This window comes from Chiloscyllium punctatum, chromosome 29 (assembly GCF_047496795.1).
Source record: "Chiloscyllium punctatum isolate Juve2018m chromosome 29, sChiPun1.3, whole genome shotgun sequence".
In the NCBI taxonomy this organism is placed as follows: Eukaryota; Metazoa; Chordata; class Chondrichthyes; order Orectolobiformes; family Hemiscylliidae; genus Chiloscyllium; species Chiloscyllium punctatum.
In genome coordinates this window covers 62,005,886-62,021,463 of record NC_092767.1, presented here as the reverse complement: position 1 = coordinate 62,021,463, position 15,578 = coordinate 62,005,886, and the positions used below count along the sequence as shown (strand labels likewise).

Sequence of the window (15,578 nt, the reverse complement as noted above, 5' to 3'; positions counted from 1 at the left end):
GTCCTTGGATCCCTTTTCATTTAACTGGTTGAGTTCTTGTTTTCTAAACTAGAGGTTGCTTTTCTACTTTTTCTCTCAAAGTGCATCATTTTGCATTATCTCTGTCAAAGTTCATAATGCCATATCACTGTCCAATCTGCAAATTTAGGGCTGATGAGAAGTTTAATTTATTTATATAATTATTGAGTATGTTATTTATAAATTTCTTAAAGTAATCACAGAATCTTCAAAGCTTCTTCAGGAAATACATTGTGCAAAATGTTTAAAAAGACAGTTGAACAAAGTAATTTGAAATGGCTTTGTGTCTACCTTCTGATTTGTACTAAAAGACCTGGCCGCAGTTGGCTGTCTTTGGCCTTCAGCTGGGAAAAATCCCCCTTTGCTTATTATCCAGCAATGAAAAGTAAAAGGAAGGATGGCAGGTGCTGATAAGGCTAGACTGTTAAATCCCCTAACCTTTAGATCAATTAACATGTTTACATCCATCACCTTGGCACTAAGTTAACAATCACACAACACCAGGTCATAGTCCAACAAGTTTAATTGGAAGCACTAGCTTTCAAAGCACCGCTCTTTCAACACCTGATGAAGGAGCGTCGCTCCGAAAGCTAGTGCTTTCAATTAAACCTGTTGGACTATAACCTGATGTTGTGTGATTTTTAACTTTGTACACCCCAGTCCAACACTGGCATCTCCAAATCATGACCACCTTGGCACACATCTTGTGAATGATCAGTGAACAGGAGGTGCTGGAGGCCTGATGGAATCAATGGAATTCTGTCCTGGCCACTGTCAGTGCCTTGAAACAAGAATGGCAAGGAGAAAAGTATGGCATATTTGAACTAGAGAAACTACTAAACCTTTCCATATTTCTACAGTTATGACAATGTGTACACTCAGCACTACACCATGCCTATCAGTGACTCATCCGATGTGGAGGACAGAAACAAAGAAGAGGTAAAAATACATATAATTTATATGACATGTTTGCGAAAGGGACTTTGCACAGAACATTTTTGTATGTGGGCTGTCAAAGCTCAGTATCTAGCACATAACCCATTGAATTAAGACTATCAAGATACTAGCATCCATGTCACTGAAGAATTCACATAAATGTGGCACTTCCCATTTGGCAAACCTTATATTTCCTCACCATTAATAATAATGAATGGAATCAGTTACTATTCCTGTTCTGTAATACTGTAGTGATGCAACAAATCCCAGAACTTCCCCAATGTCCACTATAAACATTTGAGATGTAATTGGAAGTAATTTTGATTTCAGGTGATATCAGATTCGCTATCATGAACCTTCCCTTACAGATTTTCTTAAAATATGTATAATGGGAGGCTACTCCAATTTTGATCATTTTATACTATTGCCAAAATCATATTGTCTTTGCTGTGTACTTATATTCTGAACTGTCCTTAAAAGGGACATCAGGCAATCAAAAATTGAGAGGACGTTACTTCAATTTTTTTCTTAACTTGCAATCTGCTACTGTAAACCAGTTGCAATGTGACAAACAACCATAACTGGAATAACAATTCTTTCTGAAAACTCATTTTTTGGTAGGTTCCATCCATCTGCGTTTGTTCAAGAGGATCTTGGCATTATTATGGTGAACTAACATAGCTCAGAGAAGAATCTCAGTTGCTGTAGATTAAAAATTTTGAAAATATATAGTCCATGGGAGGATTGTTACAATCATGATGCAGGTCTGTCTTCGTGCCCATTAACTGGAAAACTGTAACCACTTAATAAAATGCTTGACATTACCTGATCAAAGCCATCCAGGAAGAGATCCGGGTTCAATTCCCACCTCAGGCGACTGACTGTGTGGAATTTGCACGTTCTCCCCGTGTCTGCGTGGGTTTCCTCCAGGTGCTCCGGTTTCCTCCCACAGTCCAAAGATGTGCAGGTCAGGTGAATTGGCCATGCTAAATTGCCCGTAGTGTTAGGTAAGGGGTAAATGTAGGGGTATGGGTGGGTTGTGCTTCGGCGGGGCGGTGTGGGCTTGTTGGGCCGAAGGGCCTGTTTCCACACTGTAAGTAATCTAATCTAAGTAATCTAATCTAATCTAATCTAATCTAATCTAAAATCTAACACCAATATTATCAGTCAGTTGGAATCCTAATAGTTAAATTAAAGAGAGTCGAGTCTGGACATAAGGTAACAACAAAACATAAATGGTAAAAGGAAAACTATTATCGATGATAAGTGATGGAAGACTGAGTATAACCTTGATAGATTTCTCTCAGCACCAGCTGAAGTGATTGATGATAACTGGATTATAATATTCTGATCAGAAACACAGTTTCGAAGAAAGCTAACCAAGCCAGTATCTGTCAATGCTGTCCAGTATTACTTACAGAATAATTGCAAGTTCCATCTGTTACAGGACATGCAGGCAATAGAAGAAGCTAATCTGATGGTTCAGTTCATTGATGGGTAAGTTTACCATACATTCAAATTATAATAAAATGAAGAACAATATTCAGCCATATGGACCTCATGGTCCCAGGGTCAATTAGCTGATGTTATTTTGTTTATTCCCCATGGATGTTGCTGGTTAGGACAGCATTTATTATCTATCCCTAATTGCCCTGGAGAAGCTGGTGTTGCACTGCTTTCTTGAATGGCTGCAGAACTTTGGGCTAGTTCTCTTAGGAAGGGAATTCCAAGATTTGGATTCAGCAATAGTAAATGAACAGCAATGTAGTTCGAAATCAGTTTGGAGTGTCACTTGAAGGGGAACTTGCATTGGTAGTTTCTCATGCATCTGCTGCCCTTGTCCCTCCAGCTGGTGAATATTGTAGGTTTGGGAGGTGCTGTGTAGAGCTTTTTGTGAGTTCCTACAGTGCAATTTGTAGATTAGACACATTTCTGCCATTGTATTGGAAATGAATGTTGGATATGATGCCATAGAAACCAGCTGTTTTTCTTGATGTGGTTTAGCTTATAGAGAGTAATTGGAGCTGCAACCATTTAAGCCAGTGCACAGCATTCCATCAAACTCTTGTGTCTTAATGATATTGCATAGGCACTGGGGAGACAGAAGGCAAATTAGATAGCACAGGATTCCTCGTCTCTTGAGCTGCATTTGTACCAAATATTTATATTACTGGCCTAGTTCAGTTTCTGGCCTCGACTAGCCCGTAGGATGTTGGTAGTAGGGAACTCAGCAATGGTAATGCCATTGCATGTCAAGGGATGCTGGTTAGATTTTGTTTTGTTGGATATGGTCATTGCTGTTGTATTTGTGTAGAACAAATTTTGTTTGATACTTGTCTGCCCAAATCTGGATATGGTCCAGATATTTTTGCATTTGAACGTGAACTGCTTCAGTATTTGAGAAGTCAGTAATGGTATAGAACATTGAATGATCAAATACTGAAGCAGACCATGTCCAACATCCCCACTTCAAATATTATAATGGATGGAAGGTCATTGATGAAGCAACTGAAGGTGTTGGATCTAGGACACTACACTGAGGAACTTCTGTAGTGATGTCCTATGGCTGAAAATGATTGCCCTCCAAGAATCACAACCATCTTTCTTTCTGCCAGGTACGACGCTGACCAGTGGAGGGTTTTCCCTCTGATTTTCATTGACTGTAATTTTTCTGGGGCTACTTAAGGCAACACCCAGACAAATGCAGCCTTTGTGGAATGCCAAATTGACTGTCAGTGTGCAGGTTTTTCTTTGCAGATACTTTTGATGTCACTGTTGATAACACCTTCCATCACTTTGCTAGATAATCAGGAATAAATTGATATGGTAGTAATTGGCTGATTTGGGACATACTTGGACAATTTTCAACATGTCAGATGCCAGTGTTGTAGCTGTACTAGAACAACTTGGCGAGAGATAAGCTAATTCTGGAGCACAAGTCTTCAGTAGTATTGCCAAAATGTTGTCAGGGCCTTTGAAGTATCCAGTGCCTTCGGGGTTTTTTTGATTTCATGTGGATTGAATCAAATTGGTTGAAGACTTTCATCTGTGATGCTAGAGGCCAAGATGGACCAGCAACTCAACACTTCTGATACAAATAATTTGGTATCATCTTTTGCAGTGTTGTGCTGAGCACCCCCATCATTAAAGTTTTGGATATATGTCAGGTGTTTAATGGTCCACCACCATTCATAGTTGGATGTGGCAGAACTGCAGAGCCTAGATCTGATCTTCTGGTTGTCAGATTATTTAGCTTTGTCTCTTGCTTGTTACTTCTCCTGTTTAGCATGCAAGTAGTCCTGTTTTGCTGCTTTACCAGGTTGACACCTCACTTTTCGGGGATGCCTGGTATTGCTTCTGGCATGCCTTCCTGCACTCTTCATTAAACCAGGTTGATCTCCTGGCTTGATAGCAATGGTAGAGTTGGGTATATGCTGGATCATGTGACTATAACCTGTTGCTTTTGATTGCCCACAGTGCATCATGGATGGATAATTTTGAGTTACTCAATGTGATATTTAGCATGATGGTAGTGTCACCCCAAAACAATGGAAAACATCTTCAGTGTGTAGATGGGACTTTGTCTCTACAATGACAATGTAGTCCTACAGATATCATCATGGATGGACACACCTGTGAGAAGCAGATTGGTGAGGATGACAAACTCAGCAGGTCTGGCTGCATATTTAGACAGAAACAGTGCTAATGTTTTGAGTGCAACATAATTATCTTCAGAACTGAAGATAAGCTTAGGCTTAAGTTTTTCCCTCACTACAGGCCACAGACCCATTCTAGCAGCCACATTGTTTAGTACATGGCCAGCTCAGTCATCAATGGTGCCACCAAATCACTCTTGGTGATGGACATGGAAGTCCCCCACTCAGAGTAAATTGTCTGCTCTTGTCACCCTCTGTGTTTCCTCTAAATGGTGTTCATCAACATGGAGGAATAGTGATGTATGGTAGGTGGTAATCATGTGGAGGTTTCCTCGCCTATGTTTATAACATACCATGAAACTTCATGGGGTATGGAGTCAATGTTAATGATTTCCATTGCAACTCCTACTGACTGTATACCAATGTGCAGCCACATCTATTGGCTAGACAGGACATACAGCAGGATGGTAATGGTCCTGTCAGAAACATTGTCTATGAAGTGTGATTCCAGATCAGTCAACGATGACAGATTTCTTTCCTTTTCTGGTTAGTGAATAAGTTGAGATTTTACAACAATCAATAATGGTTACATACGTTGGACTAACCTTTGATTTCAAAGAGTCTTAGAGTCATTCACCACAGAAATAGGCCCTTCGGTCCAACTCATTCATGCCAACCAGGCATCCCAATCTGACCTAGTCCCATTTGCCACCAGTTGGCCCATTTCTCTCTAAACCCTTCCTATTCGTATACCCATACAGCCTTTTAATTGTACCCACATCCACCATTTCCTCTGACAGCTCTTTCCATCCATGCATCAACCACTGCATGAAAAAGTTACCCCTCGGGTCCTTTTTAAATTTTTCTCTTCTGAACTTAAACCTATGCCCTCTAGTAGTGGACTCCCCTACTCTGGGGAAAAAGACCGTAGTTATTCACTCTATCTATCTCTCTCATAATTCTTTAAACTTCAATAAGGCTACCCCCAGCCTCTAATGCTCGGGAAAATACCCCAGCCTATTAAGCCTTTACCTATGACTTAAACCATCCAGTCCCAACAACATCCTTGCAAATCTTTTCTGCACTCTTTCAAGTTTAACAAATTCATCATCTGCCTTGGTATGATTCAAAGCCATCTACCCAAAACCTGAAGCTCTTGATTACTAGTCTAGTTATATTTGTGCTATGCTACAGCCTCCCCTTTTGGTACGAGCAGTGGGAAAAGGTGCTGAGTGCTTATATTTATTCTCATAATGCAAACTCACATCTATAAACAAACATATAATAAGTTGGACTCAAATTTGATGAGTTCCCTTGGAGGTAAGACCACCCATAAATGTGTCTGCAATTTATAATTTGATCAAGTCATTGTCAGAAAGGCTCCAAAGCTCTGAGTTCACACTACTGTTTTCAAAGAACTGACAGGACTGATCTGCTAGATTAGCAGCACACATAGTGCTCACATTCCCAAATTCAAAACATTTGAGAGGCAGTGAAATATGAGGAAGAAAACTCCAATTGTTGAGGTATTGCTGGACAGGGACCAAAGTGGATCATCTAGCTGATAAAATTGGGTGAACATTAGTTGCTGAAAGTTAGAATACATGCAGCTATATTTAGATGAGGTAAAGGCGGCTCAGTGGTTAACACTTTTGTCTTGCTGTGACAGGTTTTGATTCCAGCCTCGGGCGACTGCCTGCATAGAATTTGCACATTTTCCCTGTATCTGTGTCAGTTTCCTCGGGTGCTCTTGTACAATGACAGGGGAGTGGCAAGTTCTCCCAGCTCGGCTTTTGGCAGTATGGCTATTCACTGAAACCGTTCGGGCAGTTTGAGACTTCTGAGCCAAGAAACAGCTACATGTATGAGGGTGTTCCATGCTGTCATCTGTCTCCCTCTCTTTCTCTCTCTTTCTCTCTCTCTCTCTCCCTCCTGTAAGACCCTGTGTTTGATTTTACCTTTTGTGCCAAAGGGTGTTTATAGGGATTGTTGCAAATGTTGGGAAATGTATCATTAAGCTGATATAATCTATTGGATAGATTAAGTTATTCTGTATTTTGTTCTCTTTTGTTTGTGTTTCATTCGATAATCTTGTAAATAAATTCTGTTATATTTAAAGCTAAATAGTTTAACCAGGTGCATCTCTCCCAGAATATCTGTGTTATACCTGCTTAAAATAACTAGCAAAGTTAGGGTCTGGGCTACTTTCTTGAAATGTTTTCATGGGTCCTTAACAGATTGGGACTCTTTGCAGGATTTGTTCTATAATTCCAAATTGGGATTAGGGTTGCTGGACTCGAAAGCAGTGAGTGAATGGTGTTAGTGTCTTTTGTTCCGGGTGTTGAATCTGGTTGGTTTAAACTGTGCTCAGGATAGCACTTTTAGTTACCAAGTGTATTCTCGGGGTGGAATAAGTGACTTTGGGGGTTATGCAAAAGGTGCTTAAGGCCAAGCTGCTGGAATTAGCAGACAAGCTGGAGTTGGAGCTGCCTTCTTCCATGAGGAAATGAGAGACAATTACAGCAATAGCTCAGCATTTAAATTTGTTGGAAACACCATCAGAATCTTTAGAGATGGTCAAAGCTCAATTGAAAATGAAACAGCTTGAGTTAGAGGCAAAAGACAAGGAAAGGGTGACAGAAATGAAACAGTCTGAAGTACAATTAAAAGCAGAGGAAAGAGAAAAAGAATGAATCGCTTTAGAAAACAAAGAGAAAAAGAGAGAGGAAAGGAACAAAGAGAGGCAGGCTGAATTTCAGAAATTGGCATTTAGACAGGGATTCAAAAATTCACACTCTGAAGTAGTGAGAACTCATGGAAGAGCAGAGAATTAAAATGGCAAGATTAGCAGCTGAAGTAGCTGATGATTATGAGTTGGTCCTTAAATCAAAATTTGGCTTCCAAAATCAATTTCAAGTGTGAAGGATAGAAATTGGGGAAAAGAGAAATCCTTGCCTGGAAAGGGAAAGGTGGATCTTGGTGAAGATCACAAGGATAACTTACCACAGGGTAAAAAGGAATCCCTTGAAGGGGTAAGAGAAATTAAAAAGCGTTGGTGTTTTCACTGCAATAAAGTAAGCCACATGAAATTGGTGTTGGTGGATTATGAAAAACACTGGGAGGTCAGATGTAGGAAAACAGGATAAGGCAGTGAATTTTGTTGGAATGGCAATGGAAGCACAGTGGAGACTAGAAAGCTGCACCAGAATGTACAAGCTAGTTGGAGATTGGTTAAGTAGGAAGTGCCAGGTCTTCTTTAACCATATATCTGTGAAGATAAGGTTTACTCAAATTGGCCAGGAGCAACAGGTAAAGAGGTTACAATATTAAGAAATATGGGGTCCTCTCATTCTGTGATGTTGAAAGATGAGGAGATATGTATCTCTGAAGGACTGCTGCCAGAAAATTTACTAGTTACGGGAATTCATGGTGAGACAAGAAGCACTGAATTATGTAAAGTGAGGCTAGAGTGTCCAGTGAAGAATGGAGGAGTCATGAACAAACTCTCTGCTCCAGGAATACAATTTGTCCTTGCTAATGATCTAGCTGGTTCACAGGTAGGAGTGCTGCACACTGTGGTTAAAAAGCCAGTGGAAACTCAGGCAACTAAACTTTTGCAGGATATATATCCTGGAATTTTTCCTGACTATGTAGTAATGAGGTCACATGGTCACCAGTTGAAACAAGAGAGATCAAAGGGTACAGATAAGAAAGTTGAAGTAGAACTAGTAGAGACCCTGTTTGATTAGATAGTCAACTAAAAACAGATAGATGACAAGCAGACATCTTTAGCTCAGATAAATTAACTGAGTTACTGCAGAAAGATGAAAATTTAAAGCAAGCGTATCAAAAAACATACACAGAAAAAGAATCCGAATGTATCCCTGAATGTTATTATCTTAAAAATTATGACTTATTGAGGAAATGGAGACCATCACATCTTCAGGCAGATGAAAAATGGGCAGAATTTCATCAAGTTGTATTGCCAGTGGGTTATAAAGTCATAGAGATGTACAACATGGAAACAGACCCTTCCGTCCATCTTGTCCATGCCGACCAGTTATCCCAACCTAATCTAGTCCCACTAGGTAGCACCTGGCATATATCCCTCCAAACCCTTCCTATTCATAACCAATCCAGATGCCTTTTAAATGTTGAAATTGTACTTGCCTCCACCACTACCTCTGGCAGCTCATTCCATACACGTACCACCCTCTGCGTGAAAAAGTTGCCCCTTAGGTCTCTTTTATATCTTTCCCCTCTCACCCTAAACCTATGCCCTCTAGTTCTGGACTCCCCCACCCTAGGGACAGGACCTTGTCTATTTATCCTATCCGTACCCCTCATGATTTTATAAACTTCTTTCAGGTCACCCCTCAGCCTCCGATGCTCCAGGGAAAACAGCTGCAGCCTATTCAACCTTTCCCTATAGCTCAAATCTTCCAATCCTGGCAAGAATGGAGATGTTACGAGTGCTGCATGAGCTACCACTAGGGAGTAATTTAGGAGTAAGAGAAACTCAAGCTAAAATACAAAAACATTTTTACTGGGCTTGGCTGCACAACGATGACTTTTGCCACACATATCATACATGTCAGGTAATTGTTGAAAAATATGGCACTGGAAAAGCATAGTGGGTCAGGCCGCATCATGTTAAGGGCTATGCCCAAACATCGATTCTCTTGCTGCTCAGATGCTGCCTGACGTAGTGTGCTTTTCCAGCACCACACTTTTCAACTCTGATCTCTAGCATCTGCAGTCCTCACGTTCTCCATGTCAGGTAATTGGAAAACCACAGACAGTAATAAAACCTGCACCTTTAATAACTATTCCTGCTTTTGAGGAACCTTTTACAAGAGTCTTAATTGATTGCACAAGACCCCTACCTCAAACAAAAAGTAGGAATCAGTATTTGTTAATAATAATGGATGTGTCCACTAGATTCCAGTGGCTCTTCCATTATACACCACCACAGCTAAAAGGATTGTAAAGGAGTTACTCAAATTTTTCACTAGATACGGACTACCCACAGAGATACAATCAGATCAAGGGTTAAGCTTCACATTGAACTTATTCAAGTAAATTATGGACAGCTTAGGAATAAAACAATTCAAACCTACCGCATACCATCCAGAATCACAGGGAGTGCTAGAAAGGTGGCATCAGACATTAAAGATCATGTTAAAGGCTTATAGTCAAGATGATTGGGATAAGGGAATTCTGTTTGTGCCATTTGCAATCAGAGATGCACCAAATGAATCAACCAAATTCTGTCCATTTGAATTCGTTTTTGGGCATGAAGTGAGAGGACTGCTAAAATCAATTAAGGAGAAGTTGGTAATTCAGAGACCACATATTTGGACTATGTGTCAAATTTCTGGGAACAATTAATTAGAGTGGGGAGTTAGCATTTAAAAGTATCACAGCATGTAATGAAATAAGAAACAGATAAATCAAAAACTCACAATTTTGCTATTGGGATAAGGTGTTAGTGTTACTTCCAGTGACAGGTGAACCTTTAAAAGGAAGGTTTAGTGGACCTTATTAATTCGAAAGGAAATTGATGAGGTGAGCTATTTGATGAAGACTCCAAACAGAAAAAAAAACTCAGACTGTGATGTGAATGTGCTCAAAAGGTATGTTGACAGGGAAGGAAAGCCAAAGGAGAATGTGTTATTGGTTACAATACAGGGGGAAGAACCAAGTTCAGTAGATTCTGAATTGGACATTCCTCAAACTAAATTGGACAATGAGGAAGTTCTGAAATATTGCTATAAATTATTGAGTTATCTTCCAGAGGAAAATCAAAATGACCTGAAAGAGTTATTACTATGACATGGGGAGATAGATAGAAATAAGTTTACTTATTTCTAACCTAATTCTGCATGATGTAGATATAGGAGATACTGTTATGATTAAGCGACATCCATATAGACATAACATTCTAAAGTTGGCACAGGTTTGAAAGGAGATTGAATGCATGCTCCAAGATGACATAATTGAAGTGAGTTACAGTGACTGGAGCTCACCCATTGTAATGGTGTCAAAGCTAGATGGTACCCAATGGTTATGTGTGGACTAGCGTAAAGTCAATGCAGTTAACAAAGAATGATACATATCCACTTCCGCTTTTGGAAGACTGTATAGAAAAGGTGGGACAAGCAACTTCTATTTCTAAGTTGGACTTGCTCAAAGGATACTGGCAAGTACCTTTATCAGAAAGAGCGAAGGCAATTTCAGCTTTCGTAACATTGGATGGACTGTATAAGTTTAAAGTCAAGCCATTTGGTATGAAGAATATGCCAGCCACATTTCAGACACTAACTAATAAGGTCATTGCTAGATTACCCAATTGTGTTGTATATATTGATGACCTGGTGATTTTTAGTCATACATGAAAAGAACATTTGCAACATTTATCTGAATTGTTCAATTGACTTCGGAAGGCACGCTTGGTGATAAACCTGGACAAAAGTGAATTTGCCAAAGCCAAAGTCACCTTCCTGGGCCATGTTATTGGACATGGACAAATGGCCCCATGGAATGCAAGGACAAAGGTATTCGGGGAGTTTTCCATATAGCTTTTACTGAAAATTCATACCAAATTTTCGCAGTGTGGCTGCTCCACACACTGAATTGCAAAAGAAAGGCAAGAAGTTTCAGTGATCAGAGACAAAAAACTGCAGATACTGAAATCCAAAATGGACAGGCAGGAGGCTGGAAGAACACAGCAAGCCAGGCAGCATCAGGTGGTGGAGAAGTTGATGTTTAGGGTGTAACCAATCCTGAAGAAGTTTCAGTGGACAGTGAACTATCAGAAGACAGTTGACAGCCTGAAAGCAGTGTTAACCACTGCCCCAGTATTAGCCATACCTAATTATGCAAAGCCATTCAGTGGCAATTGATGCAAGTGACATTGGTCTTGGTGTTGTGCTCTTGCAGGAAGATGACGAGAAGATAGAAAGACTTCTCAGATATTTCTCCAGGAAATTTAACATTCTTCAGCATAAATATTTAACAATTGATAAGAAGACTTTGAGCTTGGTGTTGGCATTACAACATTTCAATGTTTATGTTACCAGTAATGTATCTGTAATCATGTACACTTATCACAACTCATGGAGGTTTGTGGAGAAAGTTAAGGACAAAAATGCCAGACTGTTTCGATGGAGCTTCTTGTTACAGCCATTCAATTTTGAAAGTTGAGCGTGTGGCAGGATGAGAAAACGCGATTGCCGACGCATTGTTGAGACTTGCATAAGAAACAGAGGCATTCGGTGGCAGGAGTGAAACGGACTGAATCGAAATGTAGTAGTGCATGTTAGCATGATGATTGTCAATGTAATGTATCTGTGTGTTATAGAGTACTAACAGTTTAAGATCAAGGAGTTTTAAAATGAAGCCATCTTTGGATATTGATGGGGTTTTTAAAGAGGGGAGGTGTGATAATGCTGCTGCTCCTTTAACAAGGTTATATTGTCCTTGTTTTTTCTCGGGAAGTCATAAAATTACAGGTTCCAAAAACTCTGGGCTTCGATGGGTTTTAGGGCCAATTTGATTATAGCTAACAGATACTGCCCCATGAAGAAAGAGTTTAAAAAGAACACTTGTATAATGAAAGGGGAGTAGCCAGTTCTCCGAGCTCAGCTTTTCTCTGGTTTGACTTGGTTTTGGCAATCTGGCTATTCACTGAAAGCAGTCAGGCTCAGAAACAGCTACATGGAAGAGGGTGCTGCCATCTCTCTCTCCCTTGTAAGACCCTGTGTTTGATTTTATCTTTTGTGCCAAGGTGTGTTTTTGGAGATTGTTGCAAGTATTGGGACAGCATCATTAAGATGAGTTTTTGGACAGGTTACATTATTCTGTATTTTGTTCTTTGTTGTTTGTGTTTCATTCGGTAATCTTGTAAATTCTGTTATGTTGCATCTCTCCTGGAATATCCATGTTACACCTGCTTAAAACATCGAGCAAACTTAGGGTCTGGGCTACTTTCTTGAAATGTTTTGATGAGGTCTGATATGGTCCATAACAAGTCTCCCCAATTAACTGAAGTCTTTCATCTTTGATGCTGTTCTAGTAGGTTTTCTCAATTTTCGTTAAGGCTTTGACATCCTTCTTAAAGTGTGTTGGCAGAACTGACTCTAGTTGAAGCCTCACTGGTGTCGATAAAGGTTAGTAGGTCTATACTAAAGCCAAGAATCTTATAAGACTTTTAACAGCTATCTCTACTTGTCTAAACAAGTCGTGTCCACTGACTTTTGTTTTACAACTACAGGTATTTCTGTTCATGTACTGTCCTTTTAAAATTATACCATTTGGTTTAATTTTCTCTCCTCATCCTTCTGATTATATTGCACCAATCACCTCTTTCACTGCCCCCCAACCCCAGCTCTTTAGACATGCTCCTCTAAAGTCCTATTCCTCCTCTAACTTCTCTACTCTGCCAGTCCTTGTTCCTTATCTTCTCCAGCAACAAAATATCTAGGAGGAAAGGTGTTTTCAGCCACTGCTCCCACAAGATGCCTGTGCAGCTACATATGAGGTGTACATGATCCCAATTGAGCTTGGCACCTGTTCCGCCTGCCAGTGTGTTTTAACTCTTACATCTAGCAAAAGAACTGCGAGTCCACTCCTAATAATAATAAACAATATTTATTTAACATAGTTAATACAATAACAACAAAATACATTGTAAACTAACAATTTACCCTATAAATCTACCTTGTGCTTTAACGTAACTCTAGATGATTATGTACCACCACACCAGAACTTGGCCATGCTTCATGTGGTGATGTTGTCTGGTCTTCTTCTCCCGGTATCTCAGGGGTACCTTCTCTTAGAGTCATAGAGATGTACAGCATGGAAACAGACTCTTTGGTCTAACCCGTCCAGATATCCCAACCCAATCTAGTCCCACCTACCAGCACCCGGCCCATATCCCTCCAAACCCTTCCTATTCATATACCCATCCAAATGCCTCTTAAACGTTGCAATTGTACCAGCCTCCACTACATCCTCTGGCAGCTCATTCCATACACGTACCACCCTCTGCGTGAAAAAGTTGCCCCTTAGATCTCTTTTATATCTTTCCCCTCTCACCCTAAACCTATGCCCTCTAGTTCTGGACTCCCTGACCCCAGGGAAAAGACTTGGTCTATTTATTCTATCCATGCCCCTCATAATTTTGTAAACCTCTATAAGGTCACCCCTCAGCCTCCAACGCTCCAGGGAAAACAGCCCCAGCCTGTTCAGCCTCTCCTTGTAGCTCAGATCCTCCAACCCTGGCAATATCCTTGTAAATCTTTTCAGAACCCTTTCAAATTGCACAACATCTTTCTGATAGGAAGGAGACCAGAATTGCATGCAATATTCCAATGGTGGCCTAACCAATGTCCTGTACATCTGCAACATGACCTCCCAACTCCTGTACTCAATACTCTGACCAATAAAGGAAAGCATACCAAACGTCTTCTTCACTATCCTATCTACCTGTGATTCCACTTTCAAGGAGCTATGAACGTGCACTCCAAGATCTCTTTGTTCAGCAACACTCACTAGGACCTTACCATTAAGTGCATATGTCCTGCTAAGATTTGCTTTCCCAAAATGCAGTACCTCGCATTTATCTGAATTAAACTCCATCTGCCATTTCTCAGCCCATTGGCCCATCTGGTCCAGACCTTGTTGTAATCTGAGGTAATCCACTTTGCTGTCCACTACACCTCCAATTTTGGTGTCATCTGCAAACTTACTAACTGTACCTTTTATGTTCACATCCAAATCATTTATGTCAATGACAAAAAGTAGAGGACCCAGCACCAATCCTTGTGGCACTCAACTGGTCACAGGCCTCCAGTCTGACAAACAACCCTCCTCTACAAACAAAGTCCTATACCACGGAGACAGGCCCTTGAGCCCAGATTGGTCCATGCCGACCAAAATGTCCCTCAATGCTAACCCCATTTCTCTGCACTTGGCCCACACCCTTCCAAACCTTTCCTATTCATGTATTTGTCCACATGCCTTTTAAATGTTGTTAATGTACCTGCTTCAACCATTTCTGCTGCAGCTCATTCCATATGTGTACCAACCTTTGTAAAAAAAGTCGCCCCTCAGGTTCCCTTTTATTCTTTCCCCTCTAACCTTAAACTGATGCCCTTGAGTCCTCAATTCCCCAGCCTGGTTAAAAGACTGAGTGCATTCACCCTATCTATGCCTCTTGTGATCTTATACACCTTGATAAGATCCCCCCTCAGTCTCCTACGCTGTAAAGTAAAAAGTCTTTATTTGTTCAAACTCTCCCTGTAACTCAGACCCCTGAGTCTTGGCACCATCCTTGAAAATTTTGTTCTGCACTCTTTCCAGTTTAATAACGTCCTTCCTATAGCAATGTGACCAAAACTGAACACAATATTCCAAGTGCAGGCTCACCAATGTTCTGTACAACTGCAACATAACTTCCTAACTTCTAAACTCAATGCCCTGACTGATGAAGGCCAGTGTGCCAAAAGCCTTCTTCACAGCCCTATGTCTCAATTTTCAGAGAATTGTGCACCTGAACTCCCAAGATCCCTCTGTTCCACTACACTCCATAGGGCCCTACCAATCACCATGAAAGTCCTACCTTGATTTGACTTCCCAAAACGCAACCCAATACCTCTCTATATTAAACTCCATTTGCCATTTCTCGGGTAACTTCCCCAGCTGATCAAGCTCCTGCTGCAATTTCTGACAACCTTCCTCACTGTCCACGATACCTCCTATTTTAGTGTCATCAGCAAACTTACTAATCATGCCTTGTACATTCTCACCCTAATCATTGATATAGATAACAAGCATTAATGGGCCCAGCACTGACCCCTGAGGCACTCCAGTAGTCACAAGCCTCAGTCCAACAAGCATCCTTCCACTATTACACTCTGCTTCCTACCATCAAACCAAACGTGTATCCAATATGCCAGCTCCCCT

At 40.6% G+C, this 15,578-nt stretch overlaps 1 protein-coding gene across 2 annotated transcripts in view; it reads left to right on the top strand.

Moving 5' to 3' along the window:
- Positions 1-15,578, top strand: part of LOC140454463 (regulator of microtubule dynamics protein 3-like) — a 90,951-nt gene that overhangs the window by 68,539 nt on the left and 6,834 nt on the right. For both annotated transcript variants that reach the window (XM_072549221.1, XM_072549220.1), the window contains 2 exons: positions 879-957; positions 2,402-2,451. In XM_072549221.1, coding sequence (XP_072405322.1) covers positions 879-957; positions 2,402-2,451 — 129 coding nt within the window. The remainder of the gene's footprint in view (positions 1-878; positions 958-2,401; positions 2,452-15,578) is intronic.